The sequence below is a fragment of the Mytilus galloprovincialis genome, chromosome 5 (genome assembly GCF_965363235.1).
Source record: "Mytilus galloprovincialis chromosome 5, xbMytGall1.hap1.1, whole genome shotgun sequence".
NCBI lineage: Eukaryota > Metazoa > Mollusca > Bivalvia > Mytilida > Mytilidae > Mytilus > Mytilus galloprovincialis.
The window spans coordinates 37515470-37536179 of record NC_134842.1 but is presented as its reverse complement, the minus strand read 5'-3'; the positions used below and the strand labels follow the sequence as shown (position 1 = coordinate 37536179).

At 32.2% G+C, this 20710-nt stretch overlaps 1 protein-coding gene across 1 annotated transcript; it reads right to left on the bottom strand.

Annotated features, from left to right (window-relative positions):
* On the bottom strand, positions 1-7354 carry LOC143075750 (uncharacterized). Its single transcript, XM_076251314.1, has 2 exons — positions 6288-7354; positions 1-885 (listed from the first exon to the last, which is right to left on the bottom strand). Exons 1-2 carry the CDS (start codon positions 7208-7210, stop codon positions 684-686), a joined length of 1125 nt encoding a protein of 374 aa, XP_076107429.1. The 5' UTR covers positions 7211-7354; the 3' UTR covers positions 1-683.
* Between the last annotated feature and the right edge of the window lie 13356 nt (positions 7355-20710).

Here is a 20710-nt window from a genome sequence, read left to right as displayed (position 1 = left end):
TGTTAGTTTTTCTTTATTTACAATTTACATCTCTTTCCCTTCACTGGGTTTTGAAGAATAAATATGTACGTAATAAATACTGTATATTGAAATTGATCGGAATTTATTTTGATACAAAACAGACAATAATAAAATATACGAAAATTAAGTTCCTATATATGTCCTAGTTTAATAATAATGTCTAATACATGTATTAAATTGATATGAATAAATTAAGTAGTTTTGTGTTATTTAGTACAATGCACATATACTAAACATGCAATAATTATGTACTGACCACAGTCACTTGACCTATGTTTATTTTTTTCTTAGACAAGTGTCTGTGGTACTGGCCAATTACTGGAATCAGTAAAAATTACTAGCAATGTTCAATGTACGGAAAGAGCGATCAAAAAGGTTAATTGGTGTATATGCAACCATTCAAATGGCTGTTAGATGTTCTTTTCGAATCTTCAAAACGATTTTGATGTCGCAAAATAGTCTTTGCGCTGACGCGATGTTACGCAATTATCAATTAATCCGTGATTATAAAACGCTTAATATGTGGTCGTACAATCAATCAGCTATACTTTATCTGTATACCAAAAAACAAAATAACTGACTATCATATCGCGTTCGCCTTTACCGTGGATAGTAAACCATTCTTGGATCCACTTTCTGTACATTGACTTTGCAATAAAAGTCTAGAAACAGTTAAATGATTCCTGAGATTTGATTTGAGCTACTGGTTCTTCGTCATATCTCAAACAATATCCCCACCATGATCTTTCTGCACATACAACATCTTTCTTCAGAGTGAAACACTTAGATCCCATAATGTTGAAGTAAATACGCCCAATGAAACTTGCCATAGGGGAATACGACTGCTTCAAACAGCTCCTGAATCTGAAAAAAAAATAAAAAATAAAAAAAAATATATAAAGAAAGATGTCTTAGGAGGAGTCAACGCGGTAGCTATCCAAAAACACAAGCACACTAACTGAAGTCTTCTTTATACTAGTATTTGACTTGAGGTAGCACAAACATAACTGAAAATTTCCAGAAGATATTGGATGCATATTTGAATAAAATATGGTAAGTATAGTATTCTCATATATCTGAAACGCGACTATGTATTGTATGTGGGTAATTGAAAACTGGTTCTTGCTTTGGCATGTTTTTCTGACTTGCATGATTGCAAAATGACGTCAGAAAAAGTTTGTAATATTAGACGATTATTCTAAAAGAATTTCATTCAACTGTCCTCGCTATCATCTCTGAGTTCTAATGATATACCCGGGTTAATTTTTTGAGCAAATAAAAAGCTTGATTGTAAATTAATTGACTAGTAATTAGAAGCAGAAAGATTTTACTTACAATATTGCTCATAAAATTATACTATAATCAAATAAAAGAAAGATACGAACCGAGGAGAATCAAGAACCTTTTAATCCAAACTTAATTAACAAATGTTTTGCACTGCTTGGTATATATAAAAAGAAGTTGCTGATGGTCAGTACTCGATGAACTTTTAAGGTTCTCAGGATGATTTATAATGTTGACTTCTATCAAAACATTGTCAATTAAAATCACATTACAGTCATAAATATATGTCAGAACCAGCATCAAAATATTAAACTCTTCTCTTTTTAAATCTGGGAGTTTGATGCGGTTTTGATTAGAAATAAATGTGAAACGTCCATTTAGCAGTGTTTACTATCAGATAACCTTAAATTAAACCATTGATTGCTATCATTGTGGCGAGGTACAGAGGAAAACTTGGCTATTCAAACTGGACAGGTTGACTGATATCATTTAATTGCTTTACTAACAACTCGTCCACTTCTGAATAAATTCGTTGTTATTTTTTTCTAAGCCTGATCATAAGATAAATGGGATGTAATGACAAAGATTTGACAGATTGGAAAATTTAGGAGACAGGAAATTTTAATACGATTAATTTAAGTATTACTAAGTTTTCTGCCTTCCATCATGGCTTCTGTTTCCCCCTCTTTTTTTCTGTTAACAATGTAAATAATATTATGCGAATGAAGTAGAACATGAACGCCCTTATGCCTCTGGGAAGTTTAACACCCATACTAGTATTTTCTGTGCAGTCCAGTATTTTAAACATAAAGGGAGAGAAATTAGTGGTTTTTAGTCTATTCAACAAAGGGTCCTTCATTTGAGTCTGTTTGTTGGTCTTTTTCTTTTTAAGCCTTGGCGTTGCCAGCCTATTTTCGACTTGGGAGTTTGATTGTCCGTCTCTTTTCCAACAATTTTTAGGGTTTTTTTTTTTTAGTATAAAAGCAGACAAAAATAAATCAGGTTTTTTTCATGTTAAAATTGGTTCACATTTTTTTTTTATTTCCTGGCCCCTTAATAGCTTGCTTTACAGTATTGGTTTTGCTCATGGTTGAATGCCGAATATGGCTACATCTCTTTTCATTATTTATATTTGCCATGTATATGTTCAATCCTTTTATGTTTTTAAACATAATAAATAGCAATTACAAAGGAATCTAAATACGTTGTCGATTTTTTTTTCTTCTTTTTTTTTTTTTTGGTTGTTTGGTTCACATTATTTTTATTTCCTGGCCTCTTAACATCTTGCTTTACAATATTGGTTTCGCTCATGGTTGAATGCCGAATATGGCTACATATCCATTTATTATTTATATTTGGCATATATATGTTCAATCCTGTTCTGTTTTTTTTTTTTTTTAAACATAATAGCAATTACAAAGGAATCTAAATACGTTGTCGATTTTTTTCTTCTTTTTTTTTTTGGTTGTTTGTTTAAACATTTTTTTGGGAAAGACCACAGGATGGATGTAAATAAGATATCATTCCCATGTTTGATATTGGTATTCAGTAAGCGTATTATCTATTTAATACTCCCGTATAAAGATATTCTAGAAGTGGTTAACCTTTAATCTTATGTTACGACCATATAATTACATTTTAATATTGGTTTATATTTAATGTCTGAAAGAGGAATACTTGTTATACAATGAAAAAAATATTGTAACTCGAACCCTTTTATCATAAAAAACGCTCCGGTGATCTTTGAGGTGCAAAACAATTTTATCCGACAATTGGACATTTATGTAAATTCGTATGGTGAAATTTGATGTACATATTTCGATTATACATACGAAATGTTTATTTTTGTTTTTGTGTGGTATTTTTTTTTTATAAAACACATGTTATGTGATATCAGAAATTACTACCAATTCGTTTTAAGGAATATATTTATTTTGTTAAAATCTCAATTATCTGAACCAGGATGCGAATACTTGTATCAGAAGAAAGCAGAAAAAATATATGTCTTTGTTAGAGACAGCTTATATTAACAGAGATGTAAAACGAGAACAAGATCATTGAATATAAAAAAAATACTTGGGTCGCAAAAAAAACCTATCAAATGTTTAACATTAAAACAAAATGTCTGAATAAGGACCGAGGTAATATTTAAACCAATGTTCCAAAACATACTGAACCAATAGCGGGAAAAAATGTAACATTTCCAAGTTATCGACGAATCGAATGTCATCTTCATATACTGGCGATGTTGCAACTAAAAACTTATGTATTTATCACAATGACATTTGTAATATGTATATACGTTCAAAAATGCCTCTTAACCTCTTACGGCTTTGGATAGATTTCCGTAAAATAAATAAGCAGACCGTGAAAGTTACACATAATCTTCCAGGCGCAAGACGCTAAATTTTTGTTTATTAATATGTTCTATAGAATTGTATTTACTTATGTTTTTCATGGTCAATTATTTAAAAATGAAATAGTTCAAAGTACATAAATATCACCAAATTGTAATAATTTAGTATTTCTTTTTCCTAATGATGATTTAATGTGTATACTTTATAATACTACCGTTGTTGAATAAATTCTCACACTTAAGAGGTGTAATTTAATTGTATGAGTACCACTTTGGAACATGTACATAATTATTAAAATTTAATAAGTTTAAAAGCAACCTAATGAAATATAATACGTTTAAAAGCAACTTAATTAAATGTAATTAAAACATTAAAGAAATTGTATTTTATAATGTGTTTGTTTTTTTAGATATAAGCACAAATATTAAAAAGAATAATCTAAAAGGTTCATATGACTTCTTTACATTTTATCCGTTTTCACATAATATTGTAATTTTTATTAAACAGGTGTTGCAATTTTTTGCACCTGGGTAAAAGAGATCAAAAGAAACGTGTAATATTGACTTGTTTGCACACGGTACTTCAAACTTTTTATTTTCTGTCATTTATTGTCAATTCAAATTTTATGTTCAGTATGTGAAACGAATAACAAGTGTTTTATTGGTATATGTTACAAGAACTTTCGAAAGACTAACGTCCTAAAGTCCTACTTCAGTCAAAATTCCCAGACAGAGACATTATACTTTTTATTGTTGTCACTACTTATAATTCTAAATATTAATATATATCATTTCAAGTTTGACTTTCGCAGACCATTGTAATTAAAGTTTGTTTAAACGCAATCAGAAATATAAGAATTTCGTCATAAACAGCAATAAAGCTATGTTTGACTCTACTTATCTGTCCCACCTTCTTAAATTTTATTGTCACCTATTTGAATTTAATTCATTTTCAACAAATAAAGGGGTTTTTAAATTTTGCTATGAATAGCAATTTTTGAACTTCTCACCGCTGGTTCCGTCGTTAACAGAGTTTTTTATATTATAAAATTCGTTTCGTCGATGTGTGCCCGTTTTTCCTCAATTTTTATAACTAGACATTTTCATCCAGCGATTATATTGTAAAATTCGTTTCGTCGACGTGTGCCCGTTTTCCCTCAATTTTTATAACTAGACATTTCCAGAAAGCGATTATCATAGTAAAATTCGTTTCGTCGAAATGTGCCCGTTTTCACTCAATACCTATTAACCAGACATTTTCAGCTAGCTGTTATATTGTAAAATCGTTTCGTCGACGTGTGCCCGATTCCCTCAATTTCTATTAACCAGACATTTTCAGCCAGCGGGATATTAAAAATAGATTTATCTTAATTCACTGTCGTGCTGTTTCAAAGTTATCTTAACATTTACTTGTTTGTTCCAAGATACGATTTAAATTTAATTTTAAGAAAAACTTCGCTCAGTGGAGGTAAATAGGCTTAAACAAACCAGATTCGGATATGAAATATCTCAAAAATTTTAATTGATAATTAAGCTACTTATTCTTAAATGAAGAGGTATATTCGGAAGGAATGCCTTAGCATACCCCGAAGTTATATCATCCCGGGTTAGATTGCCCACGACAATGATAAGCATATTTCGTATGTATTCATTGGTATGATTGCTCAGTGCAAAGTCAGTGTTGCTTTTTTTTACTTCAGAAAAATTTAATCAATTCGAAAAGGGTGTACATAACTATTTCTTGTCGTCTGTTTTAAATAGAAAATTAATTAGCCAACGACGACCGATATTCACATAAAAATGGTTGATTTTGTCAGTCGATATTTTAAACAAAAAATGTATCTCATATAAAACATTGTTTCAAACACCGGCAGTAAAACCTAGAAAAAAAACCAGAACAAACAAGGTATTGCGCATCGTACAATACATCTTAATACATGTTTCGTTTCTTTTTCCTAATGTAAAACATTTAAAATATGGAACCAGACATTGGCATTTGCCGTTAACACAGTTTTACATAAATGAAATCAATGCAAAGCATTTGGCTATACATTAGCCTTTTAAGAATGTCCCAATATTCCCCATATAGTAACAAAAATAAAGTGGATTTAATACAAATCATTTCAACCTTTCATGATATAGTGTCACCCACAACAGATGGTGTTTAAGCACCTGTTGCTTTATAGAAGTTCAGTGAAAATAAAGGAGGCAAATTCTTGATTTTTAAACAATTAAAGTTTTGAAGATTCTACAGTTAAAACATCAGACGTGTTAAAGAAAATGTAACATGATAACAAAACAAAAAATGTGATTTTAGTGGTGGGGCATGCAGTTTTTATAGAAAAACGCTTCGAAACTTTGTTAGGATGACAAAACCCTATATAGCTAAAATAACTGCAGATAACAAACAACGCATGCGAAGCAGGATATTATTTCCTCCTTTCTCTTTAACCGCACCGATCGTCCATGTCAGTTGCGGATCAAGGGGTATGGCCGGCGGTTTCTAAGAATGGAACATATAGCTGGAACCCCTCTTTTAAAAATGACCGGAACTGCAATGCTTGTTAGTTACTATTCAAATTTGAATTGATAAACAATTATACATCGACAACAACTATATACTTACTTGTCATCGCATTCACACTGAAGTATGGCATGAAAACGGTAGTTGAAATAGTTATATTTAGTAGAAAAACTAGGAATGAGGTCTGGACAACAATCATGATCCCTACAGCATACATCAGCATCGCGATCATCTCCTATGTCATCATAATGTAGAGCAGTTTGTCCACGTCCGCACCATTTTGTGCCAGGAAACATCAAGAATTGGTTAACTAAAGCACGCTTCCGTCTGTGGTGTTCTGTATTGGCATTATCCATGTTTCGTCTGCCTCCCTCTGTAACGTGAGGTAGATTATGGTTTATTTCGTGTTCGTCTCTCACGCCTCTTCCATCCCGACGCATACCATTTTTGACCCGAATGTACTGAAAACTGTTGTACTGATGATTTTGTTCCAATGTTTCTCTTACAAACTCGTTACACAGTTTCATAGCTTTTTTAATTTTCACAAAACTCCTGAAATCTTTTAATTCTTTCCGACGATGAAAATGGTGGATGGCAGATGAGCCATTTGAGGCAACACTGTTGTGATATAAATTGAAAGCATCGCCTTCCTCGACTGTTTCTGGCTTGAAAATATCATCAGATTCAGAAAATTTCTCGATAAACTGCAGAATTCGTTTTGGTTCTTTGGAATATTCACAATCTTTTATTAATCCATTTTGTAAAAGAAGTTGAATTAAATCCCGTCCATTCGTCAGCTGACGAAACTTTAACTCATACGAGGAATTCTGAAAAGCCGAAGTCTCAAGCACAAGTATTCCTTTAAAAGCAATCCGTAATTCTAGAAATTCTTTTTTCACTTTAATGTTTATTAAATTGTTATTAATATTTTTTTCGCGGTCAAAAATTTGGCCTCCGTTCGTAGAAAATATAAAATACGTTAAAACGGAAATTAAAAATATATTTTGTCGTTTCATTTGCATCATTTTTCTACATTTTATATATTTCCAAAGGTGTATACTATCTGTGATACATTAACTCCGTCGTTCTCTATCTGTGGATGGGATTCTACGGTTTAAATAGTCGATATCCCATTCACAATAAAACCATACGCTTTGTTACACTCGGGTAGGTCTGTGGGTTAAGGTAACTGTTAAACACATTATTACTATTATTGTATTTTGTGGTTAATATATTTTCCCCTTATGTGTCTACTTATGACTTCACATTTGAATCGGTGACAAATAAGGCAAAATAAATTAAAGCCTTGTGTTAAGTAACACCTTAGGTACCTACTTTCACGATTTAAATAAAAGGATTATGTGTTAGGAGAAAAACAACGAGACCATTCCTTAGATGATTTTATAAGCCTTCTAATAAGATGACGTTACAACTATAGTTTACATAATGCATTTACGCATGTTTAACTAATTATACTTATCTTGGGATATATTGCTTAGCAAAATGAATACAAATTGTAGTTCTTGTTTTACGTTGTTCAACCCTTTTCCATTGAAAGGCACAAATCGGAATCAAATTCGAACTTAAGAATAAGAAAACGTAATAAAGCAAAGCCGAAAAAGTTACGACAGAGAAACAAAGTTGTCTGAATTGTACAGCTATCTTTTCACGTTTCCCCATCCCCGTAATTGAGTGGTACAATGTTTGTTTAAAAATAGATATAAGAAGATGTAATATGAGTGCCAATGAGACAACTCTCCATCCAAATCTCAATTTGTAAAAGTAAACCATTATAGGTCGAAGTATGGTCTTCAACACAGAGCCTTGGCTCGCACCGAACAGCAAGCTATTTAGGCCCCGAAATGACTACTGTAAAACCATTCAAATGGGAAACCAACGGTCTAATCTATATAAAAGAAAAACGAGAAACACTTGTGAACAAACGACAACTACCGAACATCGGATTCCTGACTTTGGACAGGTGCAAACAAATAGAGCGGTTTTAAACGTTTTAATAGATACTAACCTTCACCCTTATCTGAAACAATAGTGTTACATCCCAGCATAGAAAGACACACTAAGATATCAGTTGAAATGGCTTAACTCAATCAAAAAGTCCGTTTTCAAATATGCCATGCACATTAAGATCGAAGACACTGATAAAATTCCAGTTGTATTCAAGATTTTAACAGAGACTGCATACATACACCGTTTTTGCACTTGGTATATTACAGTTCATTTCCTAATGCTTGTGGAGCAAGACTTTGGTTAGCTTGCTTGTTTTCTTTGTATATTGTACAATTGTAATTGGGATAACGTCCAATCAAATTTAAATATACTTATATAAAGGTTTAACTATCCCAAATATATAATGTTTAAAGATATCTATCTTAATTACGAAGCTTGAGTAAAAATTTATACAAACAAAAGAAGACCGGCAAGTTAACCAAAGTTAAACTCTACAAGCATTAGGAAATTAGCCGTAAAAGTAAAAAGACTCTTCTTGACATGCTTGTTGCAGATGTTTCCAAGCAGTCAAAATATACACAAAATGCACTAGTCTTGTATTTCCAGCGTAATTTTTCATCGTTATCAAAAAAAGTACTAATTAATATTTTATAGCGAACTTATTCTTTCACATTTTGATTTGAATCGTTTCGTATCTTACATTGATATGGTTTTCAAGGTATTTTGATGTTCATAACGAAGTATCTACTTTAGTATATCATTACCATTTTTTTTAAAACTAGTACTATTTCATTAGAGGTAGATGGTAGAAACGAGTTCTTGGCATCGTTACCAGAAGATAGAAAAAAACTCACTTACGAGCAAAAACTCATTATTGCACATCAGCTTTAAATTTTTTTGATTAGCTAGCTAGCTGAAATAGAATAGGAACGTTACAGTGTTTACCGTCGATAGTTTGACGTTAGCCGCACTACCCTTGGTGCTTGCTAATGCATAAATTCAGGAACGCCTTTATGTCCTGTATGTTGACATAGACAACAGTAACATATATCAGTGGTCACTTTTCGTTAAAATATTAAATATATTACTACAAATATTTATTCGTTGACGTGTAATTATACTATTACAGCAAATTGTAGCTTCAAACCTCGATAGTATGGTGCCTAATATTTGAAAGTACGACCACATAACGTCTGTTCTCGCTTTTCGGTATACCCACGGTCATATTTTTAACCGCAATTTAAGGTCTTGTTTATGAAACATATTTAAATTTTTTTTTGTGTCACTTTGATCCGGAACATATAAATTGATATAATGTTCCCAGCTTTGACGGAGTAAAACAAGTCTTAGAAACTTTGTTTCCGATATTGGCGTCGGCGTCATCAATTTATATATTCCGATGATCGGCGAACTTTTCAAATGTCAAGCGTTATGCAGAAAAAAACCACTAGTGTGTATATATAAAAAAAATTATGGACGAGATAGTTTTAATGAATTTTTTCCCTGGTTGATTAATTAATTGCGTTCATTTACTGATTGCGGAAACTCCGGAAGTGACCAATTTGAAAATAGCGGGAAGTAAACCATTCCGAGAAAATAAACCGCGATAAACAAAAGATGAAAGACGATGGTAAACTTGAAAATGTTGCAAACAGAAGTAAGAATCGTTTGATTGTGAAGCATATCGGTTAGTAGCACATTCAATATCTTATTGAAAATAATCAAGTAAGGAATTGATCCGAGACACAACCAAATTAACGAGGATATGAATGGGGTATACACAATTAAGAGTATTGACAAATGAATATAGAAAAATAAGCTCAAGAAAATGAAGTGTAGAGAATAATATGGTGCTAAAGTATAAAGCTAGAATATTATTTTCGAAATTAAAAGAATTAAGTACTAGGTATTGAAGCACTAATTACTTAATTATATGATGTACAGAATAAACACATCCTATCATTTCAGGCAAAATTAAGAGTAAAATAATTTTCATGAGAAGTTTTCAGAATAAACGGAGGTTCAACCCAACCACATTCTTTATGTAAGTGCCTGTTCCAAGTCAATCGCCTATTATGCAGTAATTGTCGTTTTTTTTTCTGTTTTACATATTGGTTTTTCGTTCATATTTTTGTACATAAATGAGGTCTTTAGTTTTCTCTTTTGAGTTGCTTTGCAATTTTTTTTTTATTTCGGGCCTTTTATAGCTAGCTATGCGGTATGGGCTTTGCTCATTGTTGAAGATCGTCCGGTGACCTATAGCTGTTATAACGTCTGTGTCATTTTGGTCTCTTTTTGAGAGGTGTCTCAATTCAGGCGGCATTCATACCACATCTTCTTTTTTATATTATATTCAAAGAAGAAGAAAAATGTCCTAGAATTTAAGGAAAACAAAAATAAAAAAGAACCTTGAATCAAGACCCTCATGGTTATTTCTGAATAAATACGGTCCTATAAATTTGTTTTTAACACTCGTCGTAATATGATTTCTTTTTTGTCCGATGGGAAATTATTTTCCCGTCGCTTTTATCTTTCAAAACATATGAAATACATTTGCAAGTCCGATTTCTGTGTGAAATATAGATTAACGAACGTGATTATCGACACAAACAAACTTCAAACAAACAAAATTAATAAATGTTCCACATGAAATACTAATTTCCAATATTTTCGTCTACTATATTAAATAAAAATAAACTGATTAAGTTGATTTCGAAAGCTGAATACTTTGATTGTATATAATATATGTTTTCATTGTCACGGATCCGTATATTTCGCACTAACAAACATGATGAATCGTGGTTTGAGGTCACCAGTAAACATCAATAAAGATTCATTGAATAATATCAAATACTCTTGATTAAAAACGGAATTGTGTTAATCTAAAAGTTTGCTGGAATAGGTTGTTTGTTTTTTCTTCTAAAATGTTGCATTTTTTGTAATTCCTTTATTAAAATAAGGAGATGTGGTATGACTGCCAAAGGGACAACTATCCACCAAAGTTCAAATGAAGTGAATGTAAGCAACTAAAGGCATCCGTACGTCCTTTAACAATGACAATACCTGATACTGTATAGTCGACATGAATAATATGAATATAAACTATTTCAAACACCAAAGCAGTTCGAGTCACAAAAGACTATCTGGTCAACCTATATCTCCTATGAAATTTCAGAAAAATCGGATTCCCTAAAATATTCTGGAATAGGCCTTTGTTTTCTTCTGTTAAATTGTTTGATATTTTATAAGAATAAGGAGATAAGATATGATTGCAAATGAGGCAACTACCCACCCAAGTTCAAATGCAGTGGATGTACGCAATTATATATATAGGCAACCGTACAACCTTCAGCAATCAAAAAACCATAGTCGGCTATAATAAGCCTTGAGATGAAAATTATAAATATGAAACATCTCAAAAACCAAAGCAGGTCGAGTTAAAAGGTTTACCAGGTCAAATGATCTCCTATGGAGTTTCAGAAAAATGGGATTCCTTAATTTGTACTTTCCCCTAAAATGACCATTTCTATGAAAATTTCGCAGCTTTTTATTTGATCATGAAAGCTAATATTGATATGTAGAATCTTAACAAGTACAGATAACAATAACAATTCGATTTACAATTAAGACAAACTAAACCGAAATCGTCCCCTTAGAGGAGTTAGCTCTTGGGTGATGGTTTTCCCCCTTTGTATATTTAATAGAAACTATAGTAGATACAGTATGTGTAAAGTAGTAGAATTGTTCAGCTAAATTAGATCTACAAATAAGTCAAATAGATCAAAATCGTCGACTGATCCAAAACAGGAGTTATTGTCCTTGAAGCATGGTGTTTACCGATCTTTACCCTTTTTAGGGGGTAGTTTTTTTTTGTAAAGACTAAAACTAGTTTAGAGAATCTTTCAGTTACAATTATCATCAAATAAGATCTACAAGCAAGTCAACATGACTGAAGTCGTCTTGCTCTTTATAGGATTTCTTACAAGTGAATAGCAATGTTTTACTGCTATTTATGATTATGTCGAAATATATAATAGATAGGCATTAACTACACAGAAAGAATGATCACCAATACATGGTCCAAAAAATGTCTCTATAACATTAACAAAGAAGCAAACAAAACTGATTCCGATGAATGTAAAAATAGATATCGCAATTGTATGTTTTTATTATACTGGTCGTTTTACCGGGTTCACGCGATTCGGGCTTCTGGGACGTGATCGATTGTTGTTTATCCCTTTACCGTTTACCATGTACGGTATATATACACATGGAAAAAAAGTATTGCAACACCTTGATTTTTTAAAACTTGAAAAATCAGCCTCTTTTTTTTTTATGGAATATGATAAAATATTTGTAAAATAATATTAAAACATGGTATGATTACATTGGCATTTTAACGAACAAAAAATGTTTGAAAAAAAAAGATTTATCTAACCACAATTTTAATAACAAAATGAAGTGTTTTTTGTACAAAAAACTGCATTTTACAACTTTTACTGTAGTCGGACTTTACAATGTCAGACATTTTGATTGTTCACATCAAGGTTGGTCGTTACACGCCAAAGAATTAGTACTTTGTGCGCAGCCTCCATTCAAACGGTTAACCGCCCCTTAACGTCTTCTGATTCCTGCCATAAATCGACTAATTTGTTGCTAAGGTAGCAGCGACCATTTCTAATGAAGGGGCATTGTTTATTTCATCACGTGTTTGGACTGGGGTGTCCTTTCGCGCACATTACGCCCAATAGTGTCCCCTATATGCTCCATATGGTCCAAATCCGGGTTACGATCGGGCCAATGAAGATAAACCGAATTCCATTGGAACAATGTAAGATTCCTCCACGATTCTAATTTCCAACTTTGGCGAGCTCTGCACTACATTGGATACGGACAACTGTGTGTCTGTTCGTAAGCAAAGGTCCCCGAAATGGTCTTATCGCACGATAACCAGTAGCGATGAGTCGATCTCGATTTTTTTTTTGGTTAAAAGGCTTCTGTATGTCCACCACTCTCTTTTTAGGATTGTATTGTATGCAATGGGTTTCTTTCTGACCAAGCTTCATTGTGCTTGATTTGCCCTAGAAGATGGCATAGGGGGTCTTTTTTTTTTTTTTTTTTTTTTTTATCTCCGATAGTCTTTAACATCGATTATTGTCTGATTTTTATTCTCAGATCGACTAATAGTGGAATGGTGATGACCAACAATACGCGCGGTTGTCACAGCGACACTCCTGCTTCTCTCATTCTGATAATCTGCCATCTTGCTGCGGTTTAGAGTTGTGGAGGATCCATTACAAGGTTTCAATCGCATAACTTTATAAACTACGGTTATTTAAAGTGTTGAAAACAATCCTCGAGGATAAAAACACCTGTTTTGCTGTTTACGGGTACAGTAACTGCATGTGCAGATAAGAACTTCTCGAGTCGATAATTATTGATTAAACTCAGGGGATATTGAAATAAAGTTTAATTAGTTCTATTTTAACAAATTATATCACAAATAAATAAAGAGTTTTTTTAATTTCAATTTCAATTTGGTGTTGCAATACTTTTTTCCATGTGTATATTAATGGGTTAAACTTTGTTCTTGCAGCATAGTACGTTTATATACATTAATTGGAATAAATGAACAAGAAGCCTTAACGAGTTTTCAAATCTTTAATAACAAGTGTCCTTCCATATAAGACACGAAAAAATATTCATTGTGATTGTACATGACACTGTATAAACTGCTTTATAAAGGAAAGATCAAAGGTTGGCTGCTACCAGGATTTTCTTGATTGGTGGTTTTCTGTTTACAAGGAAGTTGCTGTACAAATGGTTCTATCATAATAACCACGGTAAATTTGTCCATCTTTTTGAGAGTTATACAGAAGACCGTCATGAAATAAAGGACAAAATATATTTAATGCACAATTTTTCGAACTGAGTCACAAACAACATTTACTCTTTTATGCCTTGTCATGAGGAACCAGTCGGGTGTTTAGTATAGTGGTGCATAAAGTGCATATCCGTTTTGGGACGTTTGGAGCACCTGTGTAGTATTTGTACAATTTTGTTTGATTGTTCTTTTTTCTTTTGACCATGCAAGTTATGCAAGTAACTGTGTCCATTCTAGGAATTAAGTCCGTGTAGTGGAAATGACCAGTGAGCAACATATAATATGTATACAAATGCGGTGCAGACGAGCAACAAGATATTACCGTTTTAATAAACAAAAATATAATACTCGTTAGAAATTTTTTTTAACTATTCACACGTTCTTTTCAAGTTGTTTTTAAAGTGCAGATATGAATTATACTAGTACTCTGCTTTAAGGATGTACTTACAGGTGAGGTTTTGGAATTTGTGTCAAATGTTCGGACTCCTTGGTATTTTTCCATACAATACAATGTAAAATATTTTGCCCCATAACACTCATTTATTTTTTCATATAAGACTTAATAGCTTATGAAAGGTCATTTACCAAAATTTTAGAAGATTCTTGATTTTCTTTCTTTTGTTTTGAGACCTAAATGATACCATGCAAATATAAGGTAAAACTCCGAGTCAGCCTTTTCACGCCATATTTTAAATCTCAAATATCTCGAAAAGGAGGTCCATGACCTATCAAAATTGTTAGCTTATTTTTATCCTTAATTGATGCTCTACCAGCTTATAGTATCAATTTAAATTTCTTAATTTCTTAATTTTTACCTAACCTCACCTAAGTACATCCATTAAAGTAATCTCAATTTCTAGTCCGCTTATATTGTATAGAAACAAAATAAACTTATAAACTTATCCTCTTTTTAAAAAAAAAATACATATATAATGCATGAGATCAAATACACACAGGGCTAATACCATTTCAATCTGATTCAGCTAGATATATCGGATCTTGCGTGATCGTATGAGCATAACTAGTCCTATATTACTCAGGGCCCAGTTTCACGAAGCTGTCTTAGGACTAAGACATGTCTTAGGATGGTCTTACGACATATCTTAGTCCTAAGTGGGTTTCACAAAGCGGTCCTAAATTAGGACATCTCTTAAAGTTGGTCATAAAGTTAGGACAACGCGAGAGGTGTCTTATGATGGTCTTAGGATAGTTATACGTTTATTTATATAAATTACACTCATTTTTTATATTAATTTTGAAAAAAAATATCTTATAATATTATCTAATTATCTATTCTCCTGTTCCTGCTTAAAACATATATACATTGACGGATTATCAGGATTTGTCAACAATGAAAATTTGATGTATTGATATAAAAATTGCACGATTTTATCTCTTAACCTTTTATAACCAATAACGTCGAAATTGAATTCAACTCACTTGTACCAAAACAATGTCATAATTTTATATTCTTTTTTCTTAATTTTGCATTGAAAATTTCATATTTATATTGATGTATTGTTTAAAGATAATAAATTACTTTTATTTTTTTATATTTATTTTGCAAATTATGTCATTATATTAATCAATACGTTTAGAATAATTTATGGTAAGACATACTACATTTACATGATTTTTTTCCGTAGATCATATTTTTATTTGAAAATTTAAAGAACTTGCGACAGGTTTAGGATGTCTTAGCTAAGATGATCCTAAGACAGCTTCGAGACGAGGTCTGAGATATGTCCTAGGATAGTCATAAGAGAATCATAAGACATGTCCTAAGATATGTCTTATGACATGTCTTAGGATAGCTTCGTGAAACCGGCCCCTGGTGTCCTACGGTCCCAGCTTGTCTGGCAAAACAGCCGTTCGACGTCAGAGTAATTACACGGTCCCAGCTTGTCAGGCAAAACAGCCGTTGGACGTCAGAGTAATCTACGTAGGAGCATAACGTAATTACAAATCTATATTTTAATTATATTGTAATCTTTTTCTATAAAGAGTCACACCAGAGGAGCAGGAACTACTTACTCTTCTTACTACTTAGCACCGAATAGACCCTAGGTTATTCGTCATGAACATACATGAAATATTTGCTAATGGACGTTAAAGAACCAAAAATAATCAATCAATCACAGGGGCGGATCCAGCCATTTTAAAAAGGGGGGTTCCTAACTCCAAGACAAAGGGGGGTGGGGGAGGGTTCCAATTACATGTCCCCATTCAAATGCATTGATCGTCCAAAAAAAGGGGGGGTTCAACCCCCGGAATCCCCCCTCTGGATCCGCTCCTGAATCAAACACTAGGTTGTTGGAAGGGTACACATTGTTTTCTTTTATGCTGTTTTGTCAACTTTTTTTTTTTTGGCTTTTCCTCCGTTTTGGACGTATAAAGTTAACTTTTTTTAGAAGTGACAAAATAATCATTAAAAACTTCATATTTGTGTGTGCTTGTCGAAGATGCTCTACTCTTGGGGATCTTTGACCTGACCTGAAACCATAAAAATCTGTGGTTGTGAAAAAAACATATTATGGACAGATCGCATCAATGAACTATCGGAGATATGAACCTTAGTCCTGTTTAAATATGATTCTCAAAATTTAAGCGAATTTTGTTATTGTTTTTTATAATCAAAATCGCACTAACATATATATGTACAGCAATAACTATAATAAGAATAATAATAAAAATATTTATTATTCCAATCAATAGGAATCCAATAAGATGAAGTTAGTACAGTGAACTTTTCTCTATTAACTTTGTTTAAAGACGTCATTCATAAATGTGTAAATGATTGTCTTTTTATTGGTTGTAAATTAAACTATAGATATAAAATGTCATATCTGAGATGGTTTGGGGTTTAATTTTATTTCATTTCAGATGTTATGATGAACACGAAACTCATTCAAATGGGTCTCCATGTGCGGTCGGACAAAATGAAATTAAACAATCTTATTCAAAAATGCACAGATTAGTGAAATAAGTAAAATGAAAGCAATGTAAAACGAAAAATAAATTTCAATTTGCACTTTTTATGCTATATTCTTTGATGATTATAATGTGAATAGAATCTTAAGCTCAATCTCAGCTAATGCTAATTGAGGTTCATAAATAACTGAGTGGATTAAGTGCATGGAGTAATGTGATTATAGAGGGCCCTCATGGGGTTTTTGATTATGTGATTACTTGGCCGTTTTTTTAATGATTATTTGATTATTAAGCCAAATATTTCATGATTATTTGATAACCTAGCTAGGACTGTATTTTTAGTTTATGATTATTTGATTACTAAAGATAATCAAATATTTAATGATTATGTGATTATATTGGCAAAAAATGGTGATTATGTGATTACTAGGACCCCCCCCCCCCCCCCCCCCCCATGAGGGGCCTCATTATATACAACAATTCCACCAAGTTTAAATTTCATACGGATTTTTTTTATTAACACTAAAACGTTATTTGAGATTAAGTATATAATTACATCTCCTAGCTGGATCACTGGTGCAGGCTTCGGGTTTATTTATGTTGCTAATTTAAAAACGTAAGGTCACATACACATTTTAAATATCGGATTTCTTAGGAAAATTAACGTTAAAGAATTAAGAAAAAAATGTATTAAAAACGAATTATTTGTTCTGAGAGATTTACTATGCACCAGAAACATAATATTATACGTAATGTGTTAGATGTTCTGTTCCCAGCTATATGCACGATTAACTGTAAAATACGGCTGTCAACCCTGTTATCGACTAACACCAGTCGAGTAGTCTGAACGCTGAACCCATGACAGCCAGTCAGACTGACATTTTTTAATTAATTTGAAAATTCCCTTTTTTTTGGTGAATGTACTGATTATGTGTCATGGATGGATACCCCATACCCACAATCCATTGCGATATCTACTATATCCCTAGATACCCCATATCCACAGTCCATTGCGATATCTACTACATCCCTATATATTTCGAGAAAACAAGTGCCGTGTCCATATCCTTTGGGTTTTTTTTATTCTAAAACCCAAAAGTATTAATTTCTTACACGAGTGTACTCAGTGACTCCGTGTTCCCTAATTTCTTAGTCATACGTTGCGTGATTTGGTTATTGAAAAAAGTTGTGTACAAATTTGATAACAACAATTTTATCTAATTAAACAAAAAGATTTTAATTGTTAAAGGGAAACTTCGCAAAAAAATCAAAAATTGATATTATGTTCATTCTGTATAAAAATGTTCAAATTCATAGATATTAAAGTTTTATTCCGCTAGATAAGCGATCACCATCGATTTTAAATTTAGAGTATCAATTCTCCGAGATCCGCCATCTTGTCTTCTTTCCCGATGAATAAAAACGATATGTCTATAAACCACAAAGAAACAAAACTACAGTAACCGATGTAGTCGTAATTGCGTGTCGATATCTTGTCAATCGTACGGTTGTTTAATACGACTAACTAACTTGATACGGAAAATATTCTTACTTTTTTTAAATTACCATGGTCTGTTGTTTTTAAACTGTTGATATTGGAATTAGGTGAAAAGTCAAAGTTGAAATCATAAATAAGTGTTCCGTGAAAATTGTTTTCGAAAATCTAATTTGTTCATAATTCTTTAAAGTAATAAACTTTTTTCAAATATATTTTGATCTTCCCTTATCTGATCACCAGCATGGCTAAAGGTATTACTTCCAAAGGTATTGTGAGGGGTGTGAGGTGACACGTCCAGGTATTCAAGCGATTTCCTGTCGGGCTTGCAAGTTCATGCATCGTTTCACTTCTGCAGGTATTGATCAGTGTACACGGCTGATAACTTATAACTTATAACTTTCCATTTTGAACTATCAGATGTATAATATACAACTCTGTCTTACTTGTCATTACTAAACTCAAACGCTTGTTTATAAATAACATTTCTGGTGTAAAGAATATAATTCATAATATATAAATAATACCCAAAAAATAAGATTTGATGAAATTAAAATCTATTTAAATATTTTTTCCAAGGGTGAATTTGGGAAAATGTAATATATAGTCATTGTCAATAGTGAAGGACAGATTGGAACAGACCAGAAATATTGATTTAAAAAAATGTACGCACTTGCCGACGATTCGTTTATACGACTGGATATAAAGTTACGGAACTATAGCGCAATTTAAAATATATACGTGTATACATTGAACATAAGAAAAAAACATATATTTTGAATAAATAGGGGTAAAAGTGTTGTAAATAGACTAGCCAACGTATGCCAACAGTATGTAATCATCGAATGTCGATAGACTACAGTTGTATACCAAAAGAAGAAGAGAACCAATTTGATTTAAATACAGGTCGATGTATAACTTTTGCTTTGGTTCATTGAAGCTGTGGACCTAGGAAAATCACAGATTTATATTTCAATAAGATTGTTCTCAAACAAAGGAAGGAATTCGTCATCACAATTGTTATATATGCCACTGGACGAACACTAATTATCCCCAGGGGATGTGAATATTTTGCTGGGAAACTTTTGAGTATCAAAGTTTCAAATTAATTTCGGGATTTATTTTCTTTCTTGGTATTCAATAACCGAAAAAAGAATAAATTACTTGTTCGCTAAATAGGGATATTCTTGTCAGATAAAAGAATTTTAGTTATATTTAAAAAATAGGGAAATATGACATTAAATTGGTTCTGTCTTTTGTTAAACATCGTTAAAACGATGTGTGTCTAAGGTGAACGCCACAAGAACCCTGTAATACTAGTACGAGAGTATAGCATGTAAACATTCCTTCTCAATAATATGGTTGTATTGGAAAACTTTTCATACAGATTGACAACTCATTGTCCGATATGCATGTAATATTTGCCACATGACGCCCATAGTTCTTTCTACCATCATCACCTTATTCCTTGATATTGCTGTAAACATCGATGGTTCACACCCAAACAAAATGGGAGTAATGAACCTTCAGAGCTTCTCCGTGTTATACACTTGTGAAATATATAGACGAAATTTCTGTATTGAAATGAATCTACATCTCACAAACAGGATTTTCAAATAACGATTTTGAGTAATCACCTTACAAACCAATATAAACGTATGGCAAGATATAACCATGAAGGAATTTAGTTTTTGTCAGAACTCATCACTATATCATAAACGTATACGTATATATATGCATACAGTTTCAAATATCAAGAACAAGCGTTCGATGTCGATAGTCTGTTCTCTAACTGTTCAGAGTTAGACATGTCACTTGTTCATTCTTGGAAGCCTTCATATTCCCCGTCTAACGATGGGAACTCTTTCTGATTGTGTTGACTATAAATGCTTGTATGGTAATTCTGTCGTTTATCTGTACAAGCGGTTGCATTTCCTCTCCTTTCCCAACAAACAAACGAACGAAACGCAACTAGTCTGATTTCTCTGGAGCTCATCCTCAATGGCTCTTATACGTCAGGAAACTTACATGTATACTAATAATGGTTGTTTCATGAACAACGATGTATGAACGAACTATTATAAATTCGTCAATATCTGTAATGCATGACTAAAGTATAACTTTTATTACAACTACTGTATTACTTATTTGGATTAATGACGGCTATCATGTTCAACATTGCACAACTATTATCATAGAATTTTAAAAAAAATCCTCAAAAATCCTCAAAAGATATAATGCCTTAGC